Source organism: Corvus brachyrhynchos, unplaced genomic scaffold, assembly GCF_000691975.1.
Source record: "Corvus brachyrhynchos isolate BGI_N302 unplaced genomic scaffold, ASM69197v1 scaffold245, whole genome shotgun sequence".
Classification (NCBI taxonomy): domain Eukaryota; kingdom Metazoa; phylum Chordata; class Aves; order Passeriformes; family Corvidae; genus Corvus; species Corvus brachyrhynchos.
This window is the reverse complement of record NW_008238988.1, coordinates 1536551-1564023: the sequence shown is the minus strand read 5'-3', so window position 1 is coordinate 1564023 and position 27473 is coordinate 1536551. Positions and strand designations below refer to the sequence as shown.

The window sequence follows — 27473 nt, the reverse complement described above, 5'->3', positions numbered from 1 at the left end:
CAAAAGAGACAAAATGCTTTTTCAATGGCACTCAAGAGGGGAAATTTTCACTTGCAAAGCAACTTCTAGTAACTTTCTGGGCCACTTTCTTCTTTTTGCACTAATGGGTAAATGTGAATGAACAGTTTTACTCTCTTCTGATTTGGATGTTGAAAAACTTACCACCTTTCTCACTGCTTGAGGATTACAGCTGTATGTAACAGAACAGGTTGCACAGCGCAATTGTGGATGTCCCATTCCTAGAAGTGTTCAAGACCAGGGATGGGACCGTGAGCAACCCTGCACATGGCAGGGAGGTTGGAACAAGATGGTCTTTAAGATGTCTTTCAACCCAAACCATTTTACCATATTGTGATTCTAAGAAGCAATTAAGAGCTTGCTAGCAGGGCCACATTGTTGCTGGAAGAGGCATTCCCCCCACTGACCCCCATTTTAAGAAACTTTAAGAGAAGCACAAAAACTGGCCCCAGTCCTCTACTGCTGAAGAGATCAAACAAACCCTTCTGCAGCTCCTTGGTGAAGAGCCACGTCTCTCCCACATCCCAGATCTCTGCAGGAGAAGAAACTGCCCTTCCACAGAACTGACTCTTGGAGGACACCCTTAGGGGCAGAGCTGGATTTCAACCACAGCTAAACACTCAAGCCTATGAATTCCCACAGATGTAAAGCCTTCTCATATTAGTATCTGTTGCTAGGAAAAATACAATTCAATCTACATTGTTGGCAATGATTTTTGCTGGAAGGTGCTATCTTACACACATACACTTTCCTCAGGATCAAAAATTAAATCCTATGGGCTCTTGGGATTGCTTGTCTGGGAGTGTGCCAGACAAGCGCTTTCCTACAATGATACACTGTTGTGTCAGCGCGTGGGCTTAGCCACTGCTTAACAAATTTGCTAGATAAACTTCCATGATTCATCCAAACAGCATTCAAGTGGCTAACTACCATATATTGGCAGGGAACTGACGAACGCTGCTTGAACAACAAAAGAACCCACTTAAATAATGAATTAGGTTTGACAGATCAATGGAGACATGACTGACAGCCCCTGGCACCCCCCGTCACAACTCCAGAAGAGCTGAGCAGCAGCAAGGGGAGTGCCATGAGCAATCAGCAGCCTTTCAGCATTGTTTGCCAAATACAGGAGAGTTTATGGCCAGAGGTGGCTCAGATGAGAGCATCTCACTGGTTCTGAAAAGGAAAGAGCATGTCCTATTCTCTCTGTTTAATAAAATTAGAAGGAAGGCAGGACATCTATGTGTTTAGCATAGATAACTAAGATACCAATTATATCTGTATTTACGCATCCAGCAGACACTTTCTAGTGAAATATGTCCCAGCCCATGGCAGGGGGGTTGGTACTGGATGATCTTTAAGGTCCCTTCCAACCCAAAGCATTCTGAGACTCTGTGATTTCAAAAGGAACCCACCCACACTCTCCTTCATCATTTCTCCCCTGAACAATAATAACTTGGGGTCAAAGTGACAGCAATTACATCTGTCTCCTTTTCAGAGCTGAAAATCATGAACCTGGGTATTTCAAGAGGAAAACAAGAAGCTAGCACTTCAAGCCATTAAACTAGAAACTCTTGGAAAGAGGTGTCTGGAAATTACTCCCATTTTCTAGAGAAGGTATCCTATACAATCACTATAACAAATTCTTCTGCTCATATGCAAAACCAGTGTGAATTGCCAGGCCAGTTTTCATCATAATTTAAAACCAGTCACTGAAAAATATCATCTCTCCACAACCATCTCCCCATAAAACTAGAGTAGAGAGAAGCCCAAGTAATTAGGTATTTATATAAAAGTATCTTCCTAAAGGAAGAACAACAAAGCACCATTTGCTCAGCAATTCTGGGGACTAATGGATAACTAAGGGATTCTTCTGTGTCTTTCACAACCTGAGAAACAGTGAATTATTCAATGTTCACTGACACTCCTGCCTTCAATATATCGTTCTGACCTTCCCTTACTGCACGGATCATTGGAGCATTTCAGTGACCAGTGGAATAAACTGGATTTCTGCAATTGCTTGGATGAAGTACCGTCTAGGTCCACTCAGCTGGACAAATAAACTCCTGTAATTGCTGTATTTATGGGGCCAGACTGGTGCTGCAATCTGCTCTGCGCCATTCAGAGCCATTTCATTGTTGCACACGGACAGGGGCAAACCATTGCTCCAGGTTACACCAGAAGCATGAAATGTATCAGAGACCCTCTGAGCCCCAGGCTGGGTGTTGTGCTTTAACCTAGCAGGCAGCTAAAACTCCCCCAGCCACCTGCTCATTCCATCTCCCCCAGTGGAATGGGGAAAGAATGAGAAGAAAAGGCAAAACTCATGGGTTGAGATAAGCACAGCTTCACAGGACAGAAAGGAAGGGGCAAAAATAATAATAATGATAAAAGAATACAAAAAACGAGTGATGCACAATGCTATTGCTCACCACCTGCTGACCAGTCACCCTCCAGCCCCCCCAGTTTTATTGTTCAGCATGATGCCATAGGGTGTGTAATGTCCCTTTGGCCAGTTCGGGTCAGCTGTTCCAGCTGTGTCCCCTCACAGCTCCCTGTGCCCCCCAGCCTCTTTGCTGGCAGGGAATAAGAAGCTGGAAGCTGAAAAGTCCTTGATTTCATGTGAGCACTGCTCAGCAACAACTAAAACCTCAGTGTGTTATCAACATTATTCTCATTCTAAATCCGACACACAGCACTGTACCAGCTACTGGGAAGAGAATTAACTCTATCCCTGCCTAAACCAGGACTCTGGGAAGCTGGCTGCTATTCTCCCAGTGAAAGTACAGGAAGGAAGAAAGCATATGACAGTACTCTTTTTGTTTAACCAGTCACACTTGTTCCTTCAAAAAACCCATCTCTCCTGGATTTTTCAAGCCGTTTCACCTGACCACGCTGCCACCTTCCCCCAAATGCTTTTTCCCTTCTATTTTCTGCTCACTGAAGGCCTGGCTGTGCTGAGTTGCAAGATAGTGATAGTGGTGTATGAACCAAAAGTTTCTTTCTGTTCTCTTTCATGATACATTCTTTTTTGGTGAAAGACACAAACCGAGTCAGTTTTACATCTGCATCTATGGCTGTGCTGCAGAAACCTCAAAGCTGGTTGTGGACAGAAGTAGAGCAACACACAGCAGCGCAGGCTGAGGTTTTGTTTGGAGGCTCTGCGCTGACAGAAGATAATGGGAGGTTTACAACAAAGGTCCTTCCTGAATGATAAATGATTCCTGGTCTGTTCGAAGGATCTGACAGACCTACCTATTTGTTCTGCTTTGCACAGAGAGGGGATGAAATGACCTAGATCAACACAAAAGGTGCTACAAAAATCAGATTTTCAATGCATATTTAGCAACTCTAGGCAGCAAATGCACAATAGGTATTTAAACAATAACCCTTGTAAAAACCTTGCTCCCCTGTCACTGGATGCTTTGTTTGCTTTTTTTGGCTTTTCAAGTGTCAAGAAGCAACAGAAAAAATATTGCTGAACAGCACTGGACACCAAGATAAAACAAGTGAGGCAAAAAGAAATCTGAAGCTAGCTCCACAAGATGAGGTTAAGTTATTCAAAGCCTTCTTTCCTGCAAGACAGGTGATGTATTTCAGCTTAAATATCCCACTCGATCTGTCCTCACTGAACAAGCGAGTGACAAGCTGCCAATCCAACTGAAAAGCACCCCATCCATCAGGGCTTCCCCGCCCCTGCCCTGCACCAAGCAATGCTTTATCAGCACCTACAGAATCTGAATCTGCCTATTTTTAACAAGAACACCATTCTGCAATCCTGTCCACCAGAAGGATTTGCAAATCTCTCCAAATACTCCTCCCAGGTCCTGATAACTTTGCCAGCATGAATAGGAAACTTGGGGCTTTCAGAGCAAGCCACAGCTCGCTGACAAGGCAGGGAAGATTTCCTTTCCTATCTGCAGTTTGCATGAGTAGGCAGCTGGGATTGTGATGAATTACTATCTCCGATTCCAGTGCTAAGTTTAAGACATTTATTTGGCATAGCCTGTTAGAAAAAACCACTGCCAATATCACCTATTGGTATCAGCAAACTTCTTCAGGAGAACTACCAAAGGTACTTCACAGCTTCTCTTTGTTTATAACAGGAGCATGTTTGTGGACCAGAGATATTTATTGACTGAACTGTAATTGAATTTTACTGAATGTTTATCTCAAAACACTGTTTCAAAAGAGAAACTAAACCATCTTGGTTTGAAAATAACTCCATTCTTACTTACACCTTTTTATGAGGCCAAATCCTTCTCCCGAGCTCAGTGGATACTCTGAATGCCTGGGAAATTGCATTTTCCATCAACTATTTGTTGGGCCTTCCTGTTTCATTTTGGAATTCAGAGCATAAGGCTTTCAGCAGCTGGCTCTGCAAAGCACGTCTACACAATCCTGCAGGTCTGATCTCTCTGCACAAATACCGCAAATATTAAGCCCATGACCGGTGCCTGTTCCAAAGATGGCTTATTTTCTAACCAGTAGAAAAAGATCAATCAAGGTTTGGATTTCAGGAGCACTCATCCCACCGATGTGCATGGATTAAAAATATTCAAATCCACACTGTTGTCGTTGCAAAAGATTCAACTATGTGATGATAACTGAGCATTTTTACTTGTAAATTTTACTTGTAAATAAACCAAAAAGGTTCCTCCTGTCTGTAGCCTTCCTGCCTGCCACAATGCTCTTCACCCCACTCGCAAGAGAAGGCACATTTATTTTGGTGTTATTATTTTTATGCAATAACCAACTCAGTAGCCCTTTTGCCACGCTCCTTAAATTTTAGATTCTACTTTTGACTTTGTCTAAAAGCCTATAAACCTACACACAGTTTCCCAGCTGCTAAGCTCACAGTTGCCACTTAAAAATTTGATGTGTACATTTAGTAATTTTGTAGACAACACTTATGGAAATTATCTGCCAGTGCCACATACACAGCCTGTCGTGTCAACTCCTACTTGTATTCCCCACCTTTAACATGAGTTTCAGAGATAATGAAGCAAGGAAACAAACCACCCAGAACACATACAAAGCAGGTTACAATCTCCCCTTCCTTTTCACTTGCTGAGGCCATGCCTGCATTTTGTTCTTGCTACCATTATAAATAGTAGTAGTGGCATGCATTATGTTTTTATGGCTCTCACCACACCCTAAATCATTTACCAATTAGTTTTTCCTGTGAAATTCCCCTCTACAGGACAACAGAAGTCCCCTCAAAAAAAAAAAAACCCAAACCAAAACAAGGGAAGTAACTATTACAACGGATAAAAAAATGTTCTATATCCATTTTATTCTCCAAACCCCCAGGTTCTGTAAATACCACAAATCAGTTTCAACAAATGGCTTATCAGCTCCTATGGGTTTTTGATGACCTATCCGCAACAGCTCACTAATGCTCTGCCTTGGGGATTTGCTTTTTATGGACTTGGAAATGTTTTGCAACATAACAACCCATCATGTAAAGATGGTATTCAGCAGAAATTTCACTGCATGACTCTGCAAGAGTCCTAAAATTGCAACCTCTCTTTTTAAAAAGCATTTTAAAATCTCCAAACAAATGGTTTTAATCTTCTAAAGATCTAGAAACACTGTGGAAAGAAAACTTCCTTTTTATAGTTCAGTATTTCTCAGAGATGAGCTCCAAGTGTTAGCTGAGATAATTATCAGAGAGATTATGCAGATCTTATTATCTAAAGGTTTTGTTTGCTCTCTTGTTACATAATTGCTTAGTGTTTGCATGGTGCTCAGAAAATAGAAAGCACCAGAGAAATACCAAGAGTTATTTATTTAACAGAAGAGTAATTCTCCCAAATGGTATTAACATTTTAAGTTGTCTCTACTATATTTTGAAGATTTCTGGTTATCTATAGAGCGCCTCAGTGATCTAGCCTTGGCAGCACATGAAATGAGAAATGTGCCTTACCACTCCTGGTTTTGGACTATTTCAGCAGAGCTGTGAAACAGCAGGAAGCAGAAAAAAAGGTGCAATATATTGTCTCATCATTTCCTTCATTTCTAGCTTTGCTGGTGACAAAGGCTACCACATGCAGAAGACTAAATCAGGATTTATATCTCAAACCAGTGCCATAAAGTACACAATCAATTTATGGAATCACTAAATGTTTCAAGAATTGGATAAAACTACATCAAACGATTCCAGGCTTGTGCGAGTTTATAAACAAAACTCAGACTACCTGAATTCAAATACACTTTGCAACTTCTAACCAAACTCCACCCAAAACCTTTCAAACATGAAAAAAGCCATCTTTAAAGTGTAAAGATGAGGCCCCAAGTATGAGCTTGCCATTGGACACACTTATGTACCCAGACCACTTAGCCTTGCAAGCAATTTAAAAGCTACAGCAACTACACAATTTCAATACCTGTTTTCAAGAATTCCAAGTTCATTTCCTAGGTACCGCTGGTTTTTGTAGGATGTCAAGAAAGCTTATAGCAAGTGTGCTTTACAAGCATCGTACTGGCCACAGAACTTCCCTTAAACACAAGAAAATCAGATTTTACTTACAGCCAACCATCATCATGGCCACCGAGAAAATCTTCTCCCCATCCGTGGTTGGTGCTATGTTCCCAAATCCTATCGTTGTAAGGCTTGTCATGGTAAAGTAGAGAGAGGATATGTACAAGGAGTCTTTGCTGGGCCCTCCTTCCCACTGGCCCGAGCCCGTGGTGTTGTAGCGATATGGGGTCCCGATGCTCAAGGCCAGCTGGTAGAGCCAACTGTCCGTTTTGATGGTGTTGGTCAGTTCATCTATGACTTCGTAGTCCCCGATGCTGTACCAGATGCAGGCCAGCCAGTGGGCCACCAGCCCAAACACACACACCAACAGCACCAGCACAGCAGCACCATATTCCAGATAATGGTCCAGCTTCCTGGCCACCCGACCGAGCCGTAGAAGGCGCACCACTTTTAAGGAACTGAAGAGGCTACTGATTCCCTGGAAAAGAATAAAAATCATTATTTGATCTGAAATATCTTGCTGGTTTGCACAGAAGGCTGTACAGCAATTCCTGCATCTGCTTAAAATCTTTCTATGTAATTTTTCAGGCCTCAAATAACAGAATACAAGATCAAACCCTCCTCCCCCCCTCCAGTGCTTTTGTCCTCGTCAGGCTAAATTGAGTTTGGCACTCACTAGGTGGATAAATTACTTTGTTCAAACTCAGTCTTTCAAAGCAACAGGAGAGTTCTGTAGAATCCAAAGTTGGAAACAGCAAGTTTATTACAAAAAGGAGGGGTTCGATGCTTCGCCAGTTTAAAGTAAATTGGAGACACTGCTTTGACCTCAAGAAGATCAAAGGAGGTGGAAGAGTAGTCACAGATGGAATGACACCATTCCAGGGGAATCTTACTGAAGTTTCTCAGAACAGCATTTTATTAAATCCAAGCAGAGGATTGTTATTCTGGCCAAAGCAGGGGTACACCTACTTCAACAACCTTCAACACTGAGAGATGCTCAAGAGAAACATCAGAACGTAATTGCAGTGGGAAATTCAGAGAAATCTGCCTATTGTTAGTTCCATCCACCAAACAGGAGCTGAGTAACTTCCTCTAGCACAACACTCTCCACCTCTTATTATCCTTCAAACATAACTCTGGATACTTTGTTATTTACAAGAAGTCTCACTGACTGAACATGGAACTAAACAACTGTGGGCACATCACCTTCCTGAGTGAGGGAAATACAGACCACAAGGCACGTGCCTTTGCACACAGGGTTAATTTCCTTTCCAAGCAACAGACAAATACTGCAGATATTTTCCTAAAGCAAGTGTTGGTGCAGTGTTGTTTTTCTTCCTGTCAGGCAAGATACATGAAGTACAAATAATGGAAATACAAATATTTAGGGAATAAGAGCACAAGGACCATCAGAAAGTTAATAGAAACATCCAAGAGGGGATAGGAAATGCATATGTCCTTCTCAATGCACAAAAGGTTTGAGAGTTTAGAGATGCAGAAAGAGAACAAAAATATGCTCTTGATCTACTGCAATCCCATGATATACCTAACTTGTGCATTAAATTAATTAGTGGCTCAAAATAGAAAGTTTGTAAAGGAAGCTTTCTAATATAAAACATTCAGAAGCTGAAGACATTTAATTTAAAGTAGAAATTAAGACATAGAAAGCAATGAGGCAAAAATTCCTAGTTACTGTGCCAAGATTAAATTGCCCTTTTCTATGCATCATTATCAAATCAGTCTAGTCAAAACATTGGCTAATTATATTATCAAACAGTAAAAGACTGGAGTTTCTGGAGTTTTCCATGCCAGAAGAACATTCATCTCTTTTGCACCTCTGTTTCTTCTTCTTTTTGCACCTTCTTTCCCTTTTCCCAACGTTTGAAGGGTAACATACATCTGATATTTCTAGATGTAATCTGTTTGGCACAGTTCTTGTATGCTTTTCAAATCCTGTTGGAATGTGTTTCAGATCCCCAAATCCTTAATAAATTGAAGCTCTATATTTGCATTCAAGTTCTCATGATGACTAATACCACAGAGGGAAGTGGAATTTTCCCATTTTGATTTCTGCATTTTGCATTTACACAAGACAGAGATCTAGTTTATCATCCTTATTTCCATCTAAATGTCTATCTATTTATTTGCCTTAGGATATATGACTGTGAGACACTCCAAGCAGCCAGCTTTTCCAATAAACTGGGAAGTCCCTTCCAATATTCCTGACAAAATGGACTGTGGCCAATGGACTACTGAATGAGGGTCCCACCCCAGAGAATATCCACATCCCGATACAAAATGTAATCCAGCATCACAAAAAAAAAAAAAAAAAAAAAAAAAAAAAGATAACTTCAGAGTAGTTTAATAGTTATTCTGCAATATGTTTCACTGAGTTAACCTTGATTCTGAAAGTTTACAACTTGCAAAAGAAGGAAAAAACAGCAGGGTGTTTTTCTCATAGGACCAAATCCTGTTGCACTGGTCAAGCAGAGATGTATTATTTCCATTTTACTTAAACAGTCACCATTCATTACCAGGATTAAGGTCAGAGAAGGAGTTAAGAGACCTGGACTTCAAACTTGGGGGTCCCTTTTTTACACCCAGTAGTTTGTCCCAGTGGCACAGCTTACACTGCACTTTTTACTGCACAAACAACCCTTGAACAGAAGAGTTTACAGTGTGACCTCCATCCCCCGCCCACACTTCATCTTCTCTCTCTAAGTTACATGGACAATTTATCAGTTGTACATAATATAAAAATACAGCATTTATTTCAAAGTCTGGGAGAAAGTTTGTGCTGTCATTTTGTCATTACCTAAGCACAGGTAACACTCATATCTCTTCTGTATGAAACAAAGAGAAATATTTCATTTTAGCTGACATTGAAATGTATTATTTCCAAAGAGTAATTCATTTAAGTCAGTTTAACTGTAAATCTAAAAGCCAGTTTAGTCTGACCCCTTACTTAAGGCCAAAAAATCAAGAGATACATTGAACATTCACATTTCTTGTCTAAGCTTCCAAAATAGAAAGACAATACTGGAAGCTTCAAAAGCCTCTTCCATAAAGCACTGTATAGGAGAGAGCAATTAAACAAATGCTAAATGAATATGTGATACATCACATATAGAGTATATCATATATAGGTATGTATATGTATCAATTACATATGCACTAAGTACTGGCTGGATCAAGCTGGTACCTTCATACTTATAAAACTGCCAACAATTAATGCACAGTTGTTAATAGGCAAAGCTCTGCCTCAGATTCAGAAACAATGTCTTTGGTAGAAGTTATGAGAAAGACTAACTGCCTTGAATTACATTTGGGCTATTAAGAAACTCAGTTTTCTAAACTCAGTTGATTGCAGGCTGCCTTTAATTTCATTTTTCTTTTAACTGTATTTATGCGCCGTAATGAATACTTTGGAAACCGTTCTACTCCAGGATGAGCATCTGCTCTGACAGAAGCAACTTCAGCACTCGAGGAACAGAGAGGTGATTAGAAATTGTGAATGGAGAATGTAATCCAGTTTGGCACAGGCATCATGTAAATAAAGCACATGTTGGATGCTGGAGATCCAGCCTTCTGGGAGGAGCATTTGTGACTCCATTGCCATTTCAACTGGGCCAACTGTCTGTAACAGCTGCTGGGCTCTGTTCTCTAACTGAGACTATCTCCTTATGTTATCAAACATCCAGTCCAGCCCCTTAGGGTTTTGGCTAACATATTTTATCACGTCCTAATCAGATGAGGACACTCAGCTTGCTCATCATCAATCATCTCAGCTGCAGAAAATTTTCCACTGGAAAACCACCCACTCCAAAGCTGCATTTTGGGTGTCAAGTTTGGAACCAAATTCCCATCTGACACACATCATCAATTTAACTATCACAAATATGAGTCATGACAGTCTTTCCCAGGGACTTCTAAGGCCATTGGATCAAGAGAGGACAAGAGCAGTGGCCCTGAACCTGCTATTTTTGTACCACCATTTCAATTTAGGAGACAGCTGAAGCCATACAAAGGATGTAGACACTGTCAAATTTATCCAGAAAGATATTTTTGAGGGATGGATGTTTAACTTTGGAATTAAACTAGACATTCATGATTAAACAAAGCCCAAGCCTCTTGACACAAGCGCCTTGCAAAGTCTGTGTTCTCAAATTCTCTTGATACACTAAGAAGGGAAATTCAGTTTGATAGTGGAGGCACAACTGATGACAGCACTCAGTCTGATATGCAGAGGGACCAATCCTTCCTTTTAGAACAACCTGATTCTTGCCATTTCAGACCCTAGATGTTACCACACTGTCAAACTTCTGTCTTCCAGGATGAAAGAAGTGTCTAAGCAGTATATCTGCATCCAGCTGAACTTTTCCAGCCACCAGACTGAGACAGATGTTTCCCAAAACTGCGATGCCCGCCATGGGAATAGACCTGTGCCTCTCCAGCAAGAACAGGGAGCAAAGTTCTCTGGCACTTAATGAATCCCTGATAAGCCAGGCAATGGGAAGGATGAAGCTGCCGAAGTCGCGTTACACAGGGGTCAAGAGCCAAACATGCAAGAGGATGAAGGAAACATTGTCACTGATGGAAAATTAAGGTTAAAAAGGGCAGGAAATCATCTGAGTCCACAATGACTCTACCTAAAACCTCCTAAACAAGGGAAGAGAAAGTGGAGTCTGTTCTACACTGAAGGAGCAGCAGAATAGCAGAGCTGCATGTTTGTAAAATCTGAGAAAGAATAACTGGTTACTCACTAATCTAATTAACCTTTTCTGAAGTTGGAAATTATTGCATAAGTGTTTTTAAAAAGTAAAATAAAAACAAAAACAGCTATTAGTTTCAACCATCTAAATATACAAAAATCTGCTTAAACCTCAAAATTAAATCCCAGTATGCTGAAATGGTAAATCATGCATAACTTTTTCTTTTTACTAGGGAACAATATGTTTTTAACCCTAGGCACTTTTTCAATTAGATTTCACTCCATGATTTTTTATTTATTTGTTGTTAGCTGTGAGTACACACGCAACAGCAACAACAAAAAGAAATGAAATATGCATTTTAAATGTGTTCTAAAACTGAAATACTCCAAGCTGTGACAATGGGGACCGGTACTGCATCATTTAACAGAAAACACTGTCTCAGAAAAGGTCAGAGGAAAAAGAAAGAAAAACTTTTCTCTAAGTTTTGATGTTCAGCACACCATGGTTTTGAAGAATTTATGAAGTGGCCAAGAACCAGTGCTATGAAATGTTGGTAGGGCATGTTGCCACTGTAAAAGAGTGATTGCAGCATATACAGATGTGAAGCTAAATTTAAGCTAATATCCTTATGGTGGACACAAGCAATTACATTAAAATTGCTATAAAAGTGATCAAATCCTCAGAGGCGTTTGCAGCCAGGGCTCACCTCTGTGCAAGAGCAAAACAGTTTTGTGTGGCCACAGCATGGACTGAGCTCCAAGCACCCTCCTGGGTCTCCCAGAATGCTGCAAACGGATGGCCAACCATCCTGTCTGTGTGACAGCCCATCTTTCCTCCCTGGAGAGTGAGGAGTGGGGCATGTCAGAGGAGTGATTCACCCCATCCATCTCTGACAGCTGGGGAGGGGATGAATCACCTCCCAGAGCTGTCTCCCTCCCCTCCCACTGAACACAAAAAAGCTGAGGGCTATCGCTTACACAGCTGATGTGAGGAGAAATCAAACCCATCCTTAGAAACCCAGAGAGCCCGGATCTGCACAGCAACCCAATCTGCATTGTGTGATTACAGAAACAGACACTACAGAGCACTGCCTCACAATGTGAGACTGATCCTGCTCCAGATGAGCTTGGGGAATAAATGCTATTAATAACAGGAGGCTGAGATGCTCTGCAGATGCAACAGCATGCTTATTTCTTCATTCAACAGCCAATTACTACACATAATGTGATGCTACGCTACCTTCTGTTCTTACACGATTTTGAAGAAGTCCCCATTGACCTGAAGAAGGAATTGAATCAGTTCATAAAAAAATGAACAATCGCAAAGTAAACTGGACTGGAGTTCTTGGTCTCAAAAGAGCAAGAGCTGGTAAATTATAAATGATAGTATATTGAACTAAAGATAGCAGTAAGTGAGGACAGGTGGACTATGAGAGGTAGAAGAGTCAGACACCTGGCAGCAGAGGACACCTGGAACGTCCTTACATCAAAAGGTACAAAAGGCTGTAACTCAAAGAAGGGGAAAAGCCTGTAAAGCCGGGCATCAGTTATAAATGAGTAAATAATCACCCAGAGGAAGAAAACAGAAACAGAGAACTGACAAGATATATAAGAAATAAAATATTTATTAACAGGAAACTACACCTTAGAGAGGAAGAAGAAGAAAGTGAGAATTGCTAAATGCCAGGTTGGACTTTTCCTTGCAAAGAATACTAAAACAAATCCCAAAGATCCTTCACATTAAAAATAGAAAAAAAAAAAAAAAACAAAAGAACAAGTAAAGTGATCGAGCTGCAATGAAATAAAAATAATCCAGGCTTGGGCAAAAAATTAAATTAATCCTGAGCATTAGTTTCCAAAGATTATGTTGATATTTCCCAGAAAATCTAATGCATCAAGAAGGAAATAAACAGATACCTGAACAAATGTTAAGGGAAAGTGTAATTAGAAACTTTGAGATAAATCAAAATGCAATCAATGGAGCAATAGGTTTGCTAAGCTTAGGCTAGCTGGGATCTATCCAACGTTTCCTGATACCTTTCTCTGATAACACAGCCCATTTTCTAAACAAAAGAAATGCAGGATTTCAGTAACATAAAAGGTGAAATTATTATGAAACACAGGGAAAAGAGGGACCACCACCAGGATACCTGTGTGCCTGAAGAACTTGTGGAAAGGGTGGAAAAATGGAAATCATAAAAAAGGAGTCTAGCAGGGGTTGCAAGTGGTGACTCTCAGCGATTTTGCTGGTTTCTAAGTGGCATAAACAGAAATAGTATATGGTCACAAAATCTGCTAATGGCACCTCTGGAACACACTGTCAGCTACAGAGAATAACTGGGTGGGAATAAAGGAAAATGTGATAAAGCTTGACAGTACAGAGTCCCAAGGCTTCCATTAAAGGGCAAATTAACAAAAAATGTCTACAACTACAAGGATCTTTAAATGAAGATTACTGGGAAAAAGAAATACTTGGGTTAATCCCACACACCCCTCCTACATGACTCAGAGCAATCAGTGAGCTGCACTCACAGAAGAGGCTAATCCAACTCCTGGACAGATCAGCTGAGTGTTTCCACCATCAATAGGAAAAGGCAAACCCCTGTTGCAAAGTGAAGATGAATCCTCCACCTGGAGTAATTTGTAAAGCTCTGCCCTGAAGAGATGTATTTGAACTTAGCTTCCTGCAGAGAGAGGCAGCTGGAACAGCCACAAAAATGTTCATAAAATTTCATAAATGAGGTGTCTAGACAAGATCAGTTTGCTTAGACTAAGGAAAGGAAAATAGGCGTGTTTAGGCAGGGGAGGGATGACTCTTCTTTCTAAGCACATCAAGGAGATAAACACGAGGGAGGGAAAAGAAATATTTAACCAAGGAGGATGGCAGAGGGAGAAATGCACAGACTGCAAATTAAGAGAGATTTATTAAGACACCATGAGGAAAGGCGGATTTTGACCAGTTTATGGGATGGGTGACACAATGAACCTGCTCAGCAAAGCTGATGACTCAGTGACTCAAAAGGACCCCATGAGTTTTACACCTATCTTTTTTCTGCTTTTGCTTTTATCCTTTGACAAATCGAAGTGAGGCAAATACAGTCTCAAGGGGGGGTTCATCTCACCTCAGCCTAAACTAGACCACGGAGGGGTTTGCATCTGAGCTAGTCACACTAGTGTCACTACAGTTAGTCACAGGTGAGAAACAGAAGTTTTAGGGCAGAATGACTCCTCAGACCTACTTTAGATGTGCATCTTAGAACATGAGGAGCCTTGCCCCAAATGTGCCTGTATGTCCTTGTGGACAATGCCTGGCCCCATGTTTCACCAGGTGAATCCCATGCTTAGCACATTTTGAAATTCAGTCCCAATAATTTATTTAAAGACGCGTGGGCAAAATTTTCCTTACCTTTCTCTCACCAGAAGTAACTACAAAACCAACAACCAAAAAAATAAAATCACCCAAATAAATCACGTAGCTGATTCTGTGTAGTCAAGCTATAGCTCAGCATTTATAAATGAAGCAGTGAAAAGGGCAGGGTTTGTGTACACCATGGGCAATCTCCACCAAACAGTTGTTGCATGATGGCACACAAGGTAAGATAAAACCAAGTGCCTACAGATTTTGGGAATGACTGAAACAGTGAGCCCTGCCAACAGGAGCAGGTGAGCCTGCAGGCACACATCCAAAAAGTCCTATTCTGTGCAGTGCAGGAGGATGTAAAGGATGTTTGAAATGCAACCAGTAAATCATTCCCAAAAGAAATTTTTGAGCTTAGCTACTTAAATAGAGCTTAGCTCTAAAATCCCTGGTTAGCTCCTTAATGCTGCTTTACTGGAGTTAACGTTAAAATAAATCTTCCAACATGTATCAGAAATCTTTATTTCTCAGTAAACAATTAATATAATAAAGTTGCATAGTTACAAATCAAAATGAGGGAGTGAGAAAAATAAAACAGCAACATTTCTGATTTATCACCACTTTAAGAGCAGAATTTAGGGTTGTATTCAATTATGTGTATCTACATACAGGATACACACAGGAGTAAAGGGCTTTGCTTCTTCTGCACAAACTACCTAGAGCCCAGGTCTAGATATGAGCAGAGCCCAGTTAATACTTGACCCTGCACCACTGGAAGCAATGGGAGTACTGACTTCAGTGAGCAAAAATTTGAGTCCTTGCAGCAAAAATGTAAGCAAGCAGGTTTTTCCATGCATTCTCTGAAAGGAACCCTAAATTTATTGCTTGAGATTTATCTTTTCTTTTTTTACCAGGGGGATGGAGAAACGTTCCTCTTTTTTTTCCTCTAACACAAATGTCAATAAGCTGTAACATTATAAATAAACTTCCAGTGAACTGTTTATGACACAACTATACAGTGCAGCACATTCAAACAGTAAATAACTGAGGTTATAAAGAGAAGAGTGATTTCAAAATATTTCTTCTAGATGCAAGATCAGGGGATGTGGCATCTTGCACTATTTATTTATTAGTGCATCAGTGTGACCAAAAAAGGGGAAAAAAGACAATATCATGAAATATGATAATTTTCACTTACTTAGGGAAGGTGGGTAGAGGACAAAATGGGAATTTGTGCTACTCCCATCAGCATCACTTCAGTGAGCATCTGACCAGATTATTTCATTTCCTCACCTCCTTGTAAACCTTCCCCTGCTCTGTGAGCAAAAGGGATCACTCAGGACTCCAAGCTTCCCTTGAAAGTGCTCCACACACGATTTCCTCTGTTGAACTCTGTATCAGCTTATACAGCTCTGACTGAAGATTTGATTTAAATGGCTTGTACACAACATCTGCTTCTCCCTAATATGCACATCACATTAAAAAAAAAAAAAAAAAAAAAGGAAAAAAAAAAGAAGACCCCTGGGATGTTTATTTTCAGTTCAGTATGCCATAACCCACATTAGAGAGGTGCAGCATGAGGCTATCAGGTCACCCACGACCCCCTGCACTGGCTCTGGCTCAGCTCCTTTCCTCTCACAAGTTGCCCCTCACATCATGAAGACATTCATGTGTCTCCACAGGGAAAGCTGCAGAAATACCCCAGGCCTTGTACAGCATTAAAGTAGCTGGTTAATTAATTTTTAAAAAAATTTAAAGCTGATTAATTAAACTGTGGAAGTACTTCAATAAAACCTTAAGAATAAAAGCCAAAGAGAAGAGGTCCAATTCTGTAAGTCAGTGCAGTGGAGTGATAGAAGTGAATAAGTGAAAGGGGTGCAAATGGTTGAAAATCTACAAAATGTATGCCTTCAGTGGATACATTTATATTTGGATACCATACCTATGCCATTGTATTACTATACTGTGGTTTTTCACACACTACAACAGCATTCTTCATATTTAATTGTCTTCTGAGTGCATAACAAAGGGGGAAATGCCAGGTCCCGGGGTTAGTGCTTCTGTCATTACATTGCTAGGAATTTTCCTCATAGTTTAACACTTGGTTCCAGGGATTTAGTTCTGGGAATTATTTTCTCCATGTCAACCACCTGGATTTAAAAAAAGTACCTAGCCATAGACTGTACTTCAGAGCCAAAGTCCTATTCTTGAAACACACCAATTTATCTTCACCTTGCATACACCACTCAGATTCCTTCCTCCAAAAACCCTCCTTCAAATACCTCCCACAAAGGGAATGTTTGGAGTAAAGCACTGCAGGTGTGAACATGGCTACACCAGCTTTAGCAGCTTTTATTTGCTCTCAATTTACAGACATTGCAATTTTAGTTTCTATTAATTGCAGTGATACAAAGAAGTTTCTGACGGTGCTGAAGTAGATCGATAATAGTAATTAAAAGAAAATTACAATTACAAGGACTCCATGCTTTAATATACCCTGCACAGATCACTAAATTTTAAAGGCCACTGGGTCATGTAGTCTTACATTATTAAGCAACAGGCACAGGATTTTGGTTTAGGTCATTTCAATTTCTCTGCTTTCACTTCCAGCCATTGGCTTGCGAAAATTAATTTTTGCAGAAAGGATCTTTTATACAACTCATCTGGAAACCATCTATTTGGCTATCTCTGTGTACCACCCTGACTTCGTGTCCCTTTCTTCACAGTATGTGACAGGTCATTTCAGGACCATGTTTCTGGCAGAGATCAAGCTTCTAAGTTTTGTTTCATGACAAACTGAGAAATTCAGGAATCTCAGTAAAAATTCCCAGAAAACAAACAAACAAATAAACAAACCAAAAAACCCCCAAATCTTATTTTTCAAAATAGTAAGAGGCTTTTTCAGCTGAATTTAACCCTTAATTTGTAGACTCATTTTCCATTTGGTCAAAAGCTTGTCCATCCACCTAGTTTGGGGAATATTTATTCAAAATACTCATTTGCAGAGGCTCAAATGCATGTAAGGACAAGAGCCAAACACCTGCCCAACATCCTGGTGCCCTGGGATGGCAATTGATGCATGTGGTCCCCAAGGGAGCTGTGTATAGTTTGACCATATCTGATCAGCATTCTCAGGCACCTGCAGACTCATTTGCTGCGAATTTCATCACAATGTGAGTCTGATAATTCTGACTTGTATGGAACAAATGGTTACAAACAACCTTTCAGTAGCCCAGACTGACAAAGGTCAGATATTTATCTCTCTAATAGGCAGAACACATACAAAGGCTTAGTCTTGAGGTACCACAAATGTCCAGCTTCAAAAGCAGGGAGTCATGATTTTACAAATTTTATAAATTGGTGCATACAGCAATGGAAGAGTTGTTACATACAGCTCATTACTCGGGGAAAAGAAAATTAGAAAGCAGAAAAATTAGACAAACAACATACAAGTCCAAGACAAAAAAATTTCCAGTCACCACACACTTCACAGCTTAATACCAACAGGAACTTCACAGGGCCAAAATCTTTGGATCCAAACATCATATTCCCCATTACTCCAAAGTTTTGTGGCTTTTTTTTTTTTTTTAATGTGAAAGAAGAGACAGACAGACACTTTTAGAGTAAATCTGAAGTTCCAGAGAACTCTTATACTTAAAAAAATCAGCCAAGTTTCAGAGACTGAGCACACACACCCTGCTCTGGCTTGTTCCTTGAAAACTGCTTGGATTCCTCAGTATGTACTGTACTGTCCCCTCTCACACCTGTATATGGGAAAGGTTTTCTGTATGGTTTTGCTTTAGCCAGAACATATTTCAGTGCAGGAAATGCTGCCCAATTAGAAAAGATGTGCATTTTTCTGATTTCTGGGACTATCATCCTACCAAGTTTCCTAAATCAGGTATCCCACTAGGATTCATTCCACTTTCTCTCAGTTCATTTTTCTCCAGCCTATTTTACCTTGTTTTCCTACCTTTTCAATATCACGTAGCCACTTAATTCCTCATCCATCACATCAATTTAGATCACTCTGTGCTGTGCAAAGTGTCTTTCACTATGTTACCTTTCCCCCTCCCTGTCACACATCCCAATCCCCTCAGCAGACTCCAACAGCCTGGCTCTGTAGCTCCAGGCTTGGAAACCTACACCTCTAATTCTTCCTCAAATCATCTTAATCCCCCCCAGTTCTCAATTTGTGTGTCATAATCCTCTCCATCAAATCCTTCTGCTGAGGCTCTACATGCACTCAACAACAAAATAACTTTGATTTGCAGTCATGTTGGTCTCAGGTGGGAACTCCAGCCTTGACCTAATGCTGTCTACAAGGGAAATGACACCATTCCTACTGTGGCCAAGACTGGCTGCATTTGAAGAACTACAACCCTCGGTAAGAAAACACACATTTCCTTTATTCAAACTGATTTTTTTTGTTAATCTTTCAATTTATCTCCTTAATTTTGGCATCATAAATAGCACTCTGGTGCTTAAGGCATCTTCATTCACTTTAAGCACCTGTATCACATAGAGCAGTCTACATCTACAATGTCGAGACAAAATCCCAAACTTTCTTGGCCATATCCTTCTTTATGTGTGAGAGATCTGCCCACAGGGAGGAAAAGAAACCTCCTGCAATGGTATTCCCCCTTCTCATCGAGCTCCTTAACAACTAGCAAAGAAGCATTTGATGCTTTATGTGGGACAACGAGGGTTGGATGTGGGAAAAACAAGGGAAATTTGGAATGTCACCTTTCACTCAGCTGGCTTTTAGGGCTGCTCACTCTGGTTTCAGTCCATCCCTCGCCACTATGCCAAGAACTCAAAGAGCACCAGGACCTGCACCCAAGGTCTTTACTGCTAAGCTCATTCTCTGCAACTTTATCTGGAATACCACCATCATCAACTTTAATGCTTTTATCCAACCCCAGGGCCAAGACACAGAGCTAAAACCTACCAGAATCACGAGGCAAAAGAACTCTTCTCTCTCCTACTTGCCTTAAGAAGGAAACACCTGCTTTCTAATGAGAAACATTGCTTTTAATCAGAGTATCTCTCCCAAATTAAGATTATAGATTTACTTATTCTTCACCTGTGAACAGTGTTTGAACACACTGCTGCTGGGGGGCAAAAAAGTCAAATCCCAGACAAGTAGTACCATTAAAATAAATGTTAAAAAACAAATAAAGAGCATTAATAACTGCAACCACCCAGAACACACAGACCAGCTCAAAGGACTTAAATGTCACAAATTTAGACATATCACAGAAAAATAAAAAGATCTCCCCTGAAAGACAGGGAAAGGGGAAGGGAAAATGTAGACCCAAGGAGGAAAGGCTGGCTGTTTACCTACCTGTTCTCAAAATCACTTCAATTCTTTTCAGACATTAGGGAAAGCTGGAGCTGGAGGGATTTGAACTCAAGTAAATATACACCAGTACCTGCTGGAGGCTCCAGAGCCCTAACACAGCTCTTCATGACAAGGGAATCTTACTGTTGGCTCCTTTATTAAAAAGGAGTTATGTTTCATTTGTTTGAAGGGAAATGACAGCTGCTCTAGGATCACTGGTTCATGATACCTTGCTACTGTTATTACATTTTGATTAACATTTGCCACTTTAGGTGTGTCTCAATTACAATGCACTGTGTCAAGATCCTCTTCCCTGTCACAAATATTGCAGATGGTTTATTTCCCATGTGAATGTTAGAGGATAAGCTCATCCTTTAAATCTGTACTGCTTGGGCACAGAAATTTTCTGTTTGTTTTACATATTAGAGCACAAAAATCAGGAGATAATGCTGCATTTTTTATAAAAATCAGGTTCCTCTGACTGAAATTGGTTATCTTTTTTAAAAAGATGTACTACATTTACAACCTTGCTAACATCACCTTCTTACACAGCTTTACTGTACAACCTGGTTTCAGATGGGCAGCCTTCATAGGATCTGGAATTTAAGCTGCAAGTATTACCACTTCTGTCATATTTGCTATAAATAAAATGGAACAATGTCAAAAGATGCAACTCAGCACAGAGGCAGGGATGGAATTTTAAAGGAGCTCTACAAAATTTGTAGCAAAGCCTGCATTAAAAGAAAAAAAAAGAATGTGGATTTTCTATAGTGAGGATATATAAGTGCAGAATTGAGAATTAAAAAACAAACAAACAAAAAACCCCACTAAACGACATTATAAGGAAAAACTGTTAAAACGTTAAAAAATTAACTGAGGCTTTTTCTTCTCTCTATGGCCCTGAAGATAAAAAGCTCTAGAGAAAAATTAAAACAAGTCCTAAAGCCATTACAGTTGCATTTTAATAATGAATTCCTCTACACTGACTCGTGCATGCACTGTTTGTTGTAGTTCTTGCTTGTTTTCTGTATTAGCTTAGGCCACAAGCTCAACTGCATAAATGTTAACACACTCAGCAGTTAAAAAGCTTTAATTCAGCATCCATCTAAGATATTTATATTTTTTCTCCTCAAACAGTTTCTCAAATTTCAGCTGAAGTTGAAGAATTGTACCAAAAAAAATGGAAATAAATCTCCCTGTCAATCAAACATTTAAAATCATGTTAAAAGGAAAAAAAAAAAAAGAAATTACAGCCTGGTTCAAAAGGTAATCCTAGGGCCGGATTTTAAAAAGTGCTCATTCAGAGCCTATTTTCATATAAGTGGCAAATTTGCCACCAGCTTCAGCCAGAGCAGATACAGAATTGTAATCAAGCCCTGCAACAGGTTAGAACTGCCCAAAGACTGAGCGGACAAGGAAGGCTGCGACAGGGGATGTCCCAACTGGCCCCACCCACTTTGATAGGGACTTGCACCAACGCTTTTGGATGACAAGCAAGCAATTCTAAAACCCCCATCACTAAAGAAAACATCCACACATGGTACTGGAATCATAAGGCACCTCCCCTGTGTTTGCACAGAGCAGGAGCTGCCTCTCTGGAAACGAGCTTCTAAATTAATCCCTAATTAAAATAATCCTTTTGAGACAGACTACAGTCACTTACCTCATCCACGTTCTCAAAGGCATTGATGATGTCATATGGTAAACAGGACAGAAGATCAATCACAAACCACGTCTTCAGGTAGTTCATCCGTATGAGCTTGGGATCAGATATAACCTCTCCCCCGGGGCCAACAAAGGTCGTGTGAAAGTTCAAAACAATGTCAACCAGAAAAATAACATCCACAACACTGTCCAGCACAAGCCAGGCAATGTTGTTCTGCTTTGTCTTGAAGGACACGTTATATGGAACCATGATTGCTGTGTAGAAGGTTAGAATTAAGATGACCCAGTCCCAGGTGGTCTTAAAAGCACAATAGTGGAGTATAATGTGTGGTGGAGTCTTTGGAGCTTCTTGTTTGTACTGAGGAAGAATATCAGATCCCAGCTGGAGAACCTGTAAGAGGCAGAGAGGCAAATGTTACTGTTTGCAGTGAACAGGATCCAATAAGGGGTCTTAGGGATTTCTGTGAGGAGCAGCAGAGATGGGTCTGTACTCGTTGGACATTGCAAAGCAACCTGCAGTTTCTAAGCTGATTTATTTAGAATGTGTGGAGGCAGCTATCACTCAATGAAAGGGAGCAGCATGGCATCTGAGGATACTCCTGCAAAAAGGGAGGTCTTTGAAGACGGACTGAGGGGAAACCATGCCAACAGCAAGGGAAGAGAGGCTCCATAAAGAGGTTTCGGGTACTGCCACACCAGCTTATGTTCTGCAGTTATGAACACAGAATCACAGAATGGTTTAGGTTGGAAGGGACCTAAAAGATGATCTATCTCCAACCGTCCTGCCATGGGCAGGGAATCTTCAACTAGACCAGGTTGCTCCAAGCCCCATCCAACCTGGCCTTGAACACTTCCAGGAATGAGGCATCCACGGCTTCTCTGGCAACCTGTTCCAGTGCCTCACCACCCTCAGAGTAAAGAGTTTCTTCCTAACACTTAATCTAAACATGAGTATTCATACTTGGAATTGTTACGAGACTAATTCTTTGTGCCTGACCTCTTTTTTAAACCATTGCTGAGCCAGAGCAACACCCTATCAAAGGTGAAACAGACTCCAGCCTTGCTGGCCAACCTCCTAAAATGAGGCATCATGTGCACAACTTCTGCCCTACCACCCAGCCTATATCATTCTTCCTTCCTACTTTCTTCAAAACGTTGTTGCTCCCACAAGCTCAGTATCACTAGTGGGCTCTCTTTTATTTCCTGTAATTACTTCTCTTTTTTTTTTCTGATAAGGCTGTAATCTTCTGCATTCTCACTGTTGTAAAATTGTGGAACTGGAAACACAGCAAAAACAAAGCCAAAGTCACTTAATGCATTCCCAGCTAATCTAATTACCTTTTATCTCAGTGCAACACAAGAAACAAAGGCACAAAGGAACACACACGTGGCAATATATTGCACTGACAACTGGAAGATCCATTTGGGGATACATTTGGGCATCTGAAGTCCGTATGGGATAAAATATATAATTACAGCAACTTTAAAACTCATTTCAGCCCTACACCTGTCCCATACTGGGGCTGATGCACCATATGTCCAGGGACAGTCAGATGGAAAACAGCAGCCTCAGATGTGTGAAATTGATCAAACATAGGATGCTTCCTCCATGGAGAGGAGTAAATGGCTCTGAATAAACTGTGTAACAACTAAGAATATGAACTCAAGCACCACAGATAGGGATTCTCCATTAATTCTTTGCAGTCTTGTCTTCTAGATGTTTTTAAGAGAAAGCTGTTACTGAGATCAGACAGTAAAAGTCTGGCTCTGCTGAAAATCTGTTCTTCAGGAATAACCAAGGGACAACAACAGCAACCTCCCTCATTCTGTGATGGGGGATGTGGCTTCCCAAGATGTCCAATCTGGGCCAATGTCAGGCTGAAGGGATGCAAATCTGCTTCTACCTACCTGTTCCCATCCTCCCTAAGGTCATATTTAGCAATCACGATCTGTAAGGAAATTCAGTTGAGCTGACACAACAAAAAACTAACTTGTTACATTAATTAGCCATTTGTTTTCTACAGAGTCAGTAGAATTTCACAAATTTATCCATGGCCAGAAGAGCACTGGACCCACTACACAGGCAGTGGTGAGAGAGAAGCAGAGACCTCCAGGAGCCCATGGCTGCTCCCTTTGCCAACAGCCTCGTGTCACACCAGCTCCAGTGTAACACAAAGCCCTCTGTGGAGTGGTGTGGTCTCAATGGCACTTGCCAGAGACACCCACAGATGCCAAAGCCTTGGTGAGACCCATAAAAATATCAAACTCCAGGTGTCCCTCCCCCAGTGCCCAGGACAGAGTGACTATCAGCACTTCTATACTCCTGTAACCACTGGGGCACACTGAACTTGCTGGTGGATCCATGGGTTTTTCCTTGGAATTAAAGCAGTGATCGACACAATCATTTTCTCACAGCAGCCTTGTGAAAATTTCTTTCAAAGCCAAAATTTTCACCTGCACTTAACACACCATTTTGGCTTTGCCTCCTAACTTGGTCGTTATCTCCAGTTATCTCTTTGGACTCATCAGTGTCCAACACTTCACTGATAAATCAGCACTCGGACTTCTTTCCCTGGTTTCTTCAGGCCTGTTTGTTCCCTGCCTTGTTCACTGAGGCAGGAGCTGGAAACATCCTCACTAGAGCTGGAAAAATAAGCTACTTAGGGCTCAAGCAGAATGCGATCAACATATGCTTGATAGTTCCCTGCGCCTCTGGTGGTGGAGTGCTCGGGAGCTCCCACGGTACTGTAAAAGCATAATTATTATTCTTAACATAATATCATGCTGAGTTTGACATGGTGAGTGGGTGGCAAGTGGCTGTGGAGACCACTGAACTATAATGATTATTTCTTTCATGCTGCATGAATTTTTAATTTTAAATCACCAAAGAATACACAGTATCTTGTTAGTCAGCTGCATTCACCACAGACTGTCTGAATTATTCCTGTGTACAGCTAATGAAAATGACTGATAACTGTTAGGTCTGATCAGGTGAGCAGGATATTCTGCAAGGGATGAGCTATGAAGATAATGCTCCTGCTCAGGCACAGAAATACGGAAAATGGGGCCTGTACAGCAATGGTGAACCTCCACTCAGCCTGCCTTCCTCACAGCACTTTGCCTACAAAGCACTTTCCAGCCATAAACTACTTCTAAGAGAGGAGTTTGCACACTCTCCAAGCAACAATTCCTGAGTACAACCTCACCCCACCTATTCCTGAGCACACCTACTCCTTTACCTGAGGTTTTGCTGCTGACTGATCTAAATTTTCCTTGCTGTGACCTAATGCCATTTCTTTTTCCTCTAGCTATAGCAATCCTGGTGAACAATTTCCTCCCTCATTCTATGCAGCTGCTTTAGACTCTTCTGAATATTTTTACCGTATCTTCTCCTGTCTTCCCTTCTCCAGACTAAACCAAGAATGGATATAACTGGAATTACAGGACACTGAAATGTCATGAATTTAAAAAGCACGAGGTGTCAGTAATCCAGCGTTTATCCCACACCAATATGGGATCATTCAGGGGAAAACATCACACTGACAACCCCTGAAAACTGGGGGTTTCCATTCTCATTATTTGAGTTTTTATTATCAAAGTTCACTAAAACCAGAAAGGGAATGGAAAAAAAAAAAAAACAACAACAACAAAAAAAACCCACCAAACATTTAAAGCTGCTATCTGTTCTACAGGACAAATTCTCTGGCACAAGGGCTGTCATTTACAGTAGCCTATGTATTTTGACCTTACATTTTTGACACATTTATTTTTCACTACCAATGGACATGAAGATGAAAGCAGTACCTCTGTTTCATCAGTTAACCTGAAGGTATTCACTTGTTGCACCACCTGCACTGTTAAGGAGATGTTTGCAACCTCCCAGAGAGTTCACTTCATCAGTTCTGAAGATAAAAGTGATGAGGGAAATACTGCAGGAATGGCTTGGCAAGGAAGTCAAGATGAGTCCATGGGGACCCAGACAGGGATGCTTCCAAAGAGGTTTCTCAGACAGTCCCATTTCCCTGGGAGAGGGACTCGAGGACATCAATCCTGGTTCCACATCACTGTGAGACAGCACCTAGAGGAGCACACTGTGCACGCCAAGTCAAGGGACAGCCAGGAAGCTGAGGACTGTATGCACAGAAATAGGGCCATGTCTTGGGGTGACTTTATGATGTGCGTCCCATATCGCTGTTCTATGCCCAGAAATTAATTTTGTGCCTTTCTATGCCTTTAAACTGAGCCTGAGAGGGGGCAGAGAAAAGTGTACTTTTCCAAAGCAGTTTTGCAGTTTGTTTTCATGTTTCAAGGACACAGAGATAGAGAAGGTTCTCTGCATTCAGCTGCAGCGGCGAGAGGAGTGGGAGGAAGCACCCGGCTTGCTTTCTTTCCAGCCAGCTTTTGGCCAGTTTTTCAGCTCCTTTTCCTCTGGAGAGTTGAACTTTGGTTTTCCTGGGACTTCGTTTTTTTCCCTTTTTCCCTGCTGGACTGTTTCAACATCAGAATACATTGGGAGGACTTTCCACCGAGGCCTTGGCCCTGGAGGTGGGCCCACCACCCCGTCCCAGCTCCAAGGAGGGGGAGAGAGAGAGATCTACAGAAGGCCTCTGAAATTTTCCCAGGTTTCTCTCAGCAGAGCGAGAGGTTTTATTAATTAGCATCATTATCCTTTTCCTGTGTGTTTGTTAAATAAATAGTTTTTATCTTTTTCACTTTCCTTTGAGGAAAATTCATTTTTTCCCGAATCTGGTGGGGGAGGAGTGGTTGTAACCTGCCTTCTCTCAGAGGATATATTTCCAAACTTGCCCAAAGCGGCACAGGCCATTTAAGTAAAAGTGTCCTACAGAGAGTTCTTTTATGACCTGTCCTATAAACATGGGCTTGCCACGTCGTGCTGCTTTAGGACAAGTAGAGGCGAGGCTGAAAAATCAGAGTCGGGAAATATTTTCCTCTAAGAATATTAATTTAACAAGGGGAATTAGGGTGGGTTTTCTTCCCCCCCTGCCCTAGGAAGGGATCAGGCTGGTGTCCACCTCACTTACTTCAGCTAAGCGGGAGTGCTTGTGCACCACCTCAGCTTTGTTCATCGGCGTCAGCTGCTGCAGGACGCTCCGGCTGTTGGTCAGCGCCCGCGTCAGCCGGGCAAACTTCGTCCAACCTGCAGGAAAAGAAGGAAACCACGTCAGAAATCATGTCACAACTGCTCAGGCCTCATCCAGTGCTAGTAAATCTCCTTTGTGCTCGACCATATTCAGTCTCAGACCTGAACAGTTTCTCTAAATTGCCGCACGGAGCAGCTTCAGGCTCCAGGCTTAAAGACCTTGCAAAAGAGGAAAAATACTGCTCCTTCAACGCAAACACGGGTAAATGTGAGGGGAATCCAAACATTCTTTCTTCTGCCTTCTAGAGACATTGTGTTAGACGGATGACATCGTGTTTTCAGCCTTCTGGGGACATACTCTGCTGCTGAAATCTAATTCCAAGCCACTGAAGCTCAGGCAGGGGCTTCCCAAGTCTGCAAATCCTGCTAAAGGAAAATCCTCTCCAGCTACAGGAAGGCTCCTGCTAATTCAAGACAGTTGGAGCAGCCCCAGAAGTCTGATCCTTAAGTCCTTACTGGTTTTTGCCCCAACTAAACTTCATGGACAAAAAAAAAAAATCTTAAAAATAAAAAAGACAGCACCAGAAGCAATGCTTCAGACTTAAAAAAAAAAAAAAAATCATTAAGCCTTTAAAGTAAAATTAAGAACTTGATTTTAAATGGCATTAAGAAATACATTTAGCTATTACACTAATGATAAACAGCTGCTTTAATTGTAGCCTGATACCCACACACTGGGATGCCCCTGAGGAACATTTTCCTGCAGCACCCTGCAAGGAGCAGTTGGTAACT

At 41.1% G+C, this 27473-nt stretch overlaps 1 protein-coding gene across 1 annotated transcript in view; it reads right to left on the bottom strand.

Moving 5' to 3' along the window:
• KCNH5 (potassium voltage-gated channel subfamily H member 5) overlaps positions 1-27473 on the bottom strand; it is a 153278-nt gene that overhangs the window by 87750 nt on the left and 38055 nt on the right. The window contains exons 5-7 of the mRNA XM_008637276.2: positions 26623-26738; positions 21579-21971; positions 6551-6980 (exon numbers count right to left, since the gene is read on the bottom strand). Of these exons, the coding sequence (XP_008635498.1) occupies positions 6551-6980; positions 21579-21971; positions 26623-26738 (939 nt within the window). The remainder of the gene's footprint in view (positions 1-6550; positions 6981-21578; positions 21972-26622; positions 26739-27473) is intronic.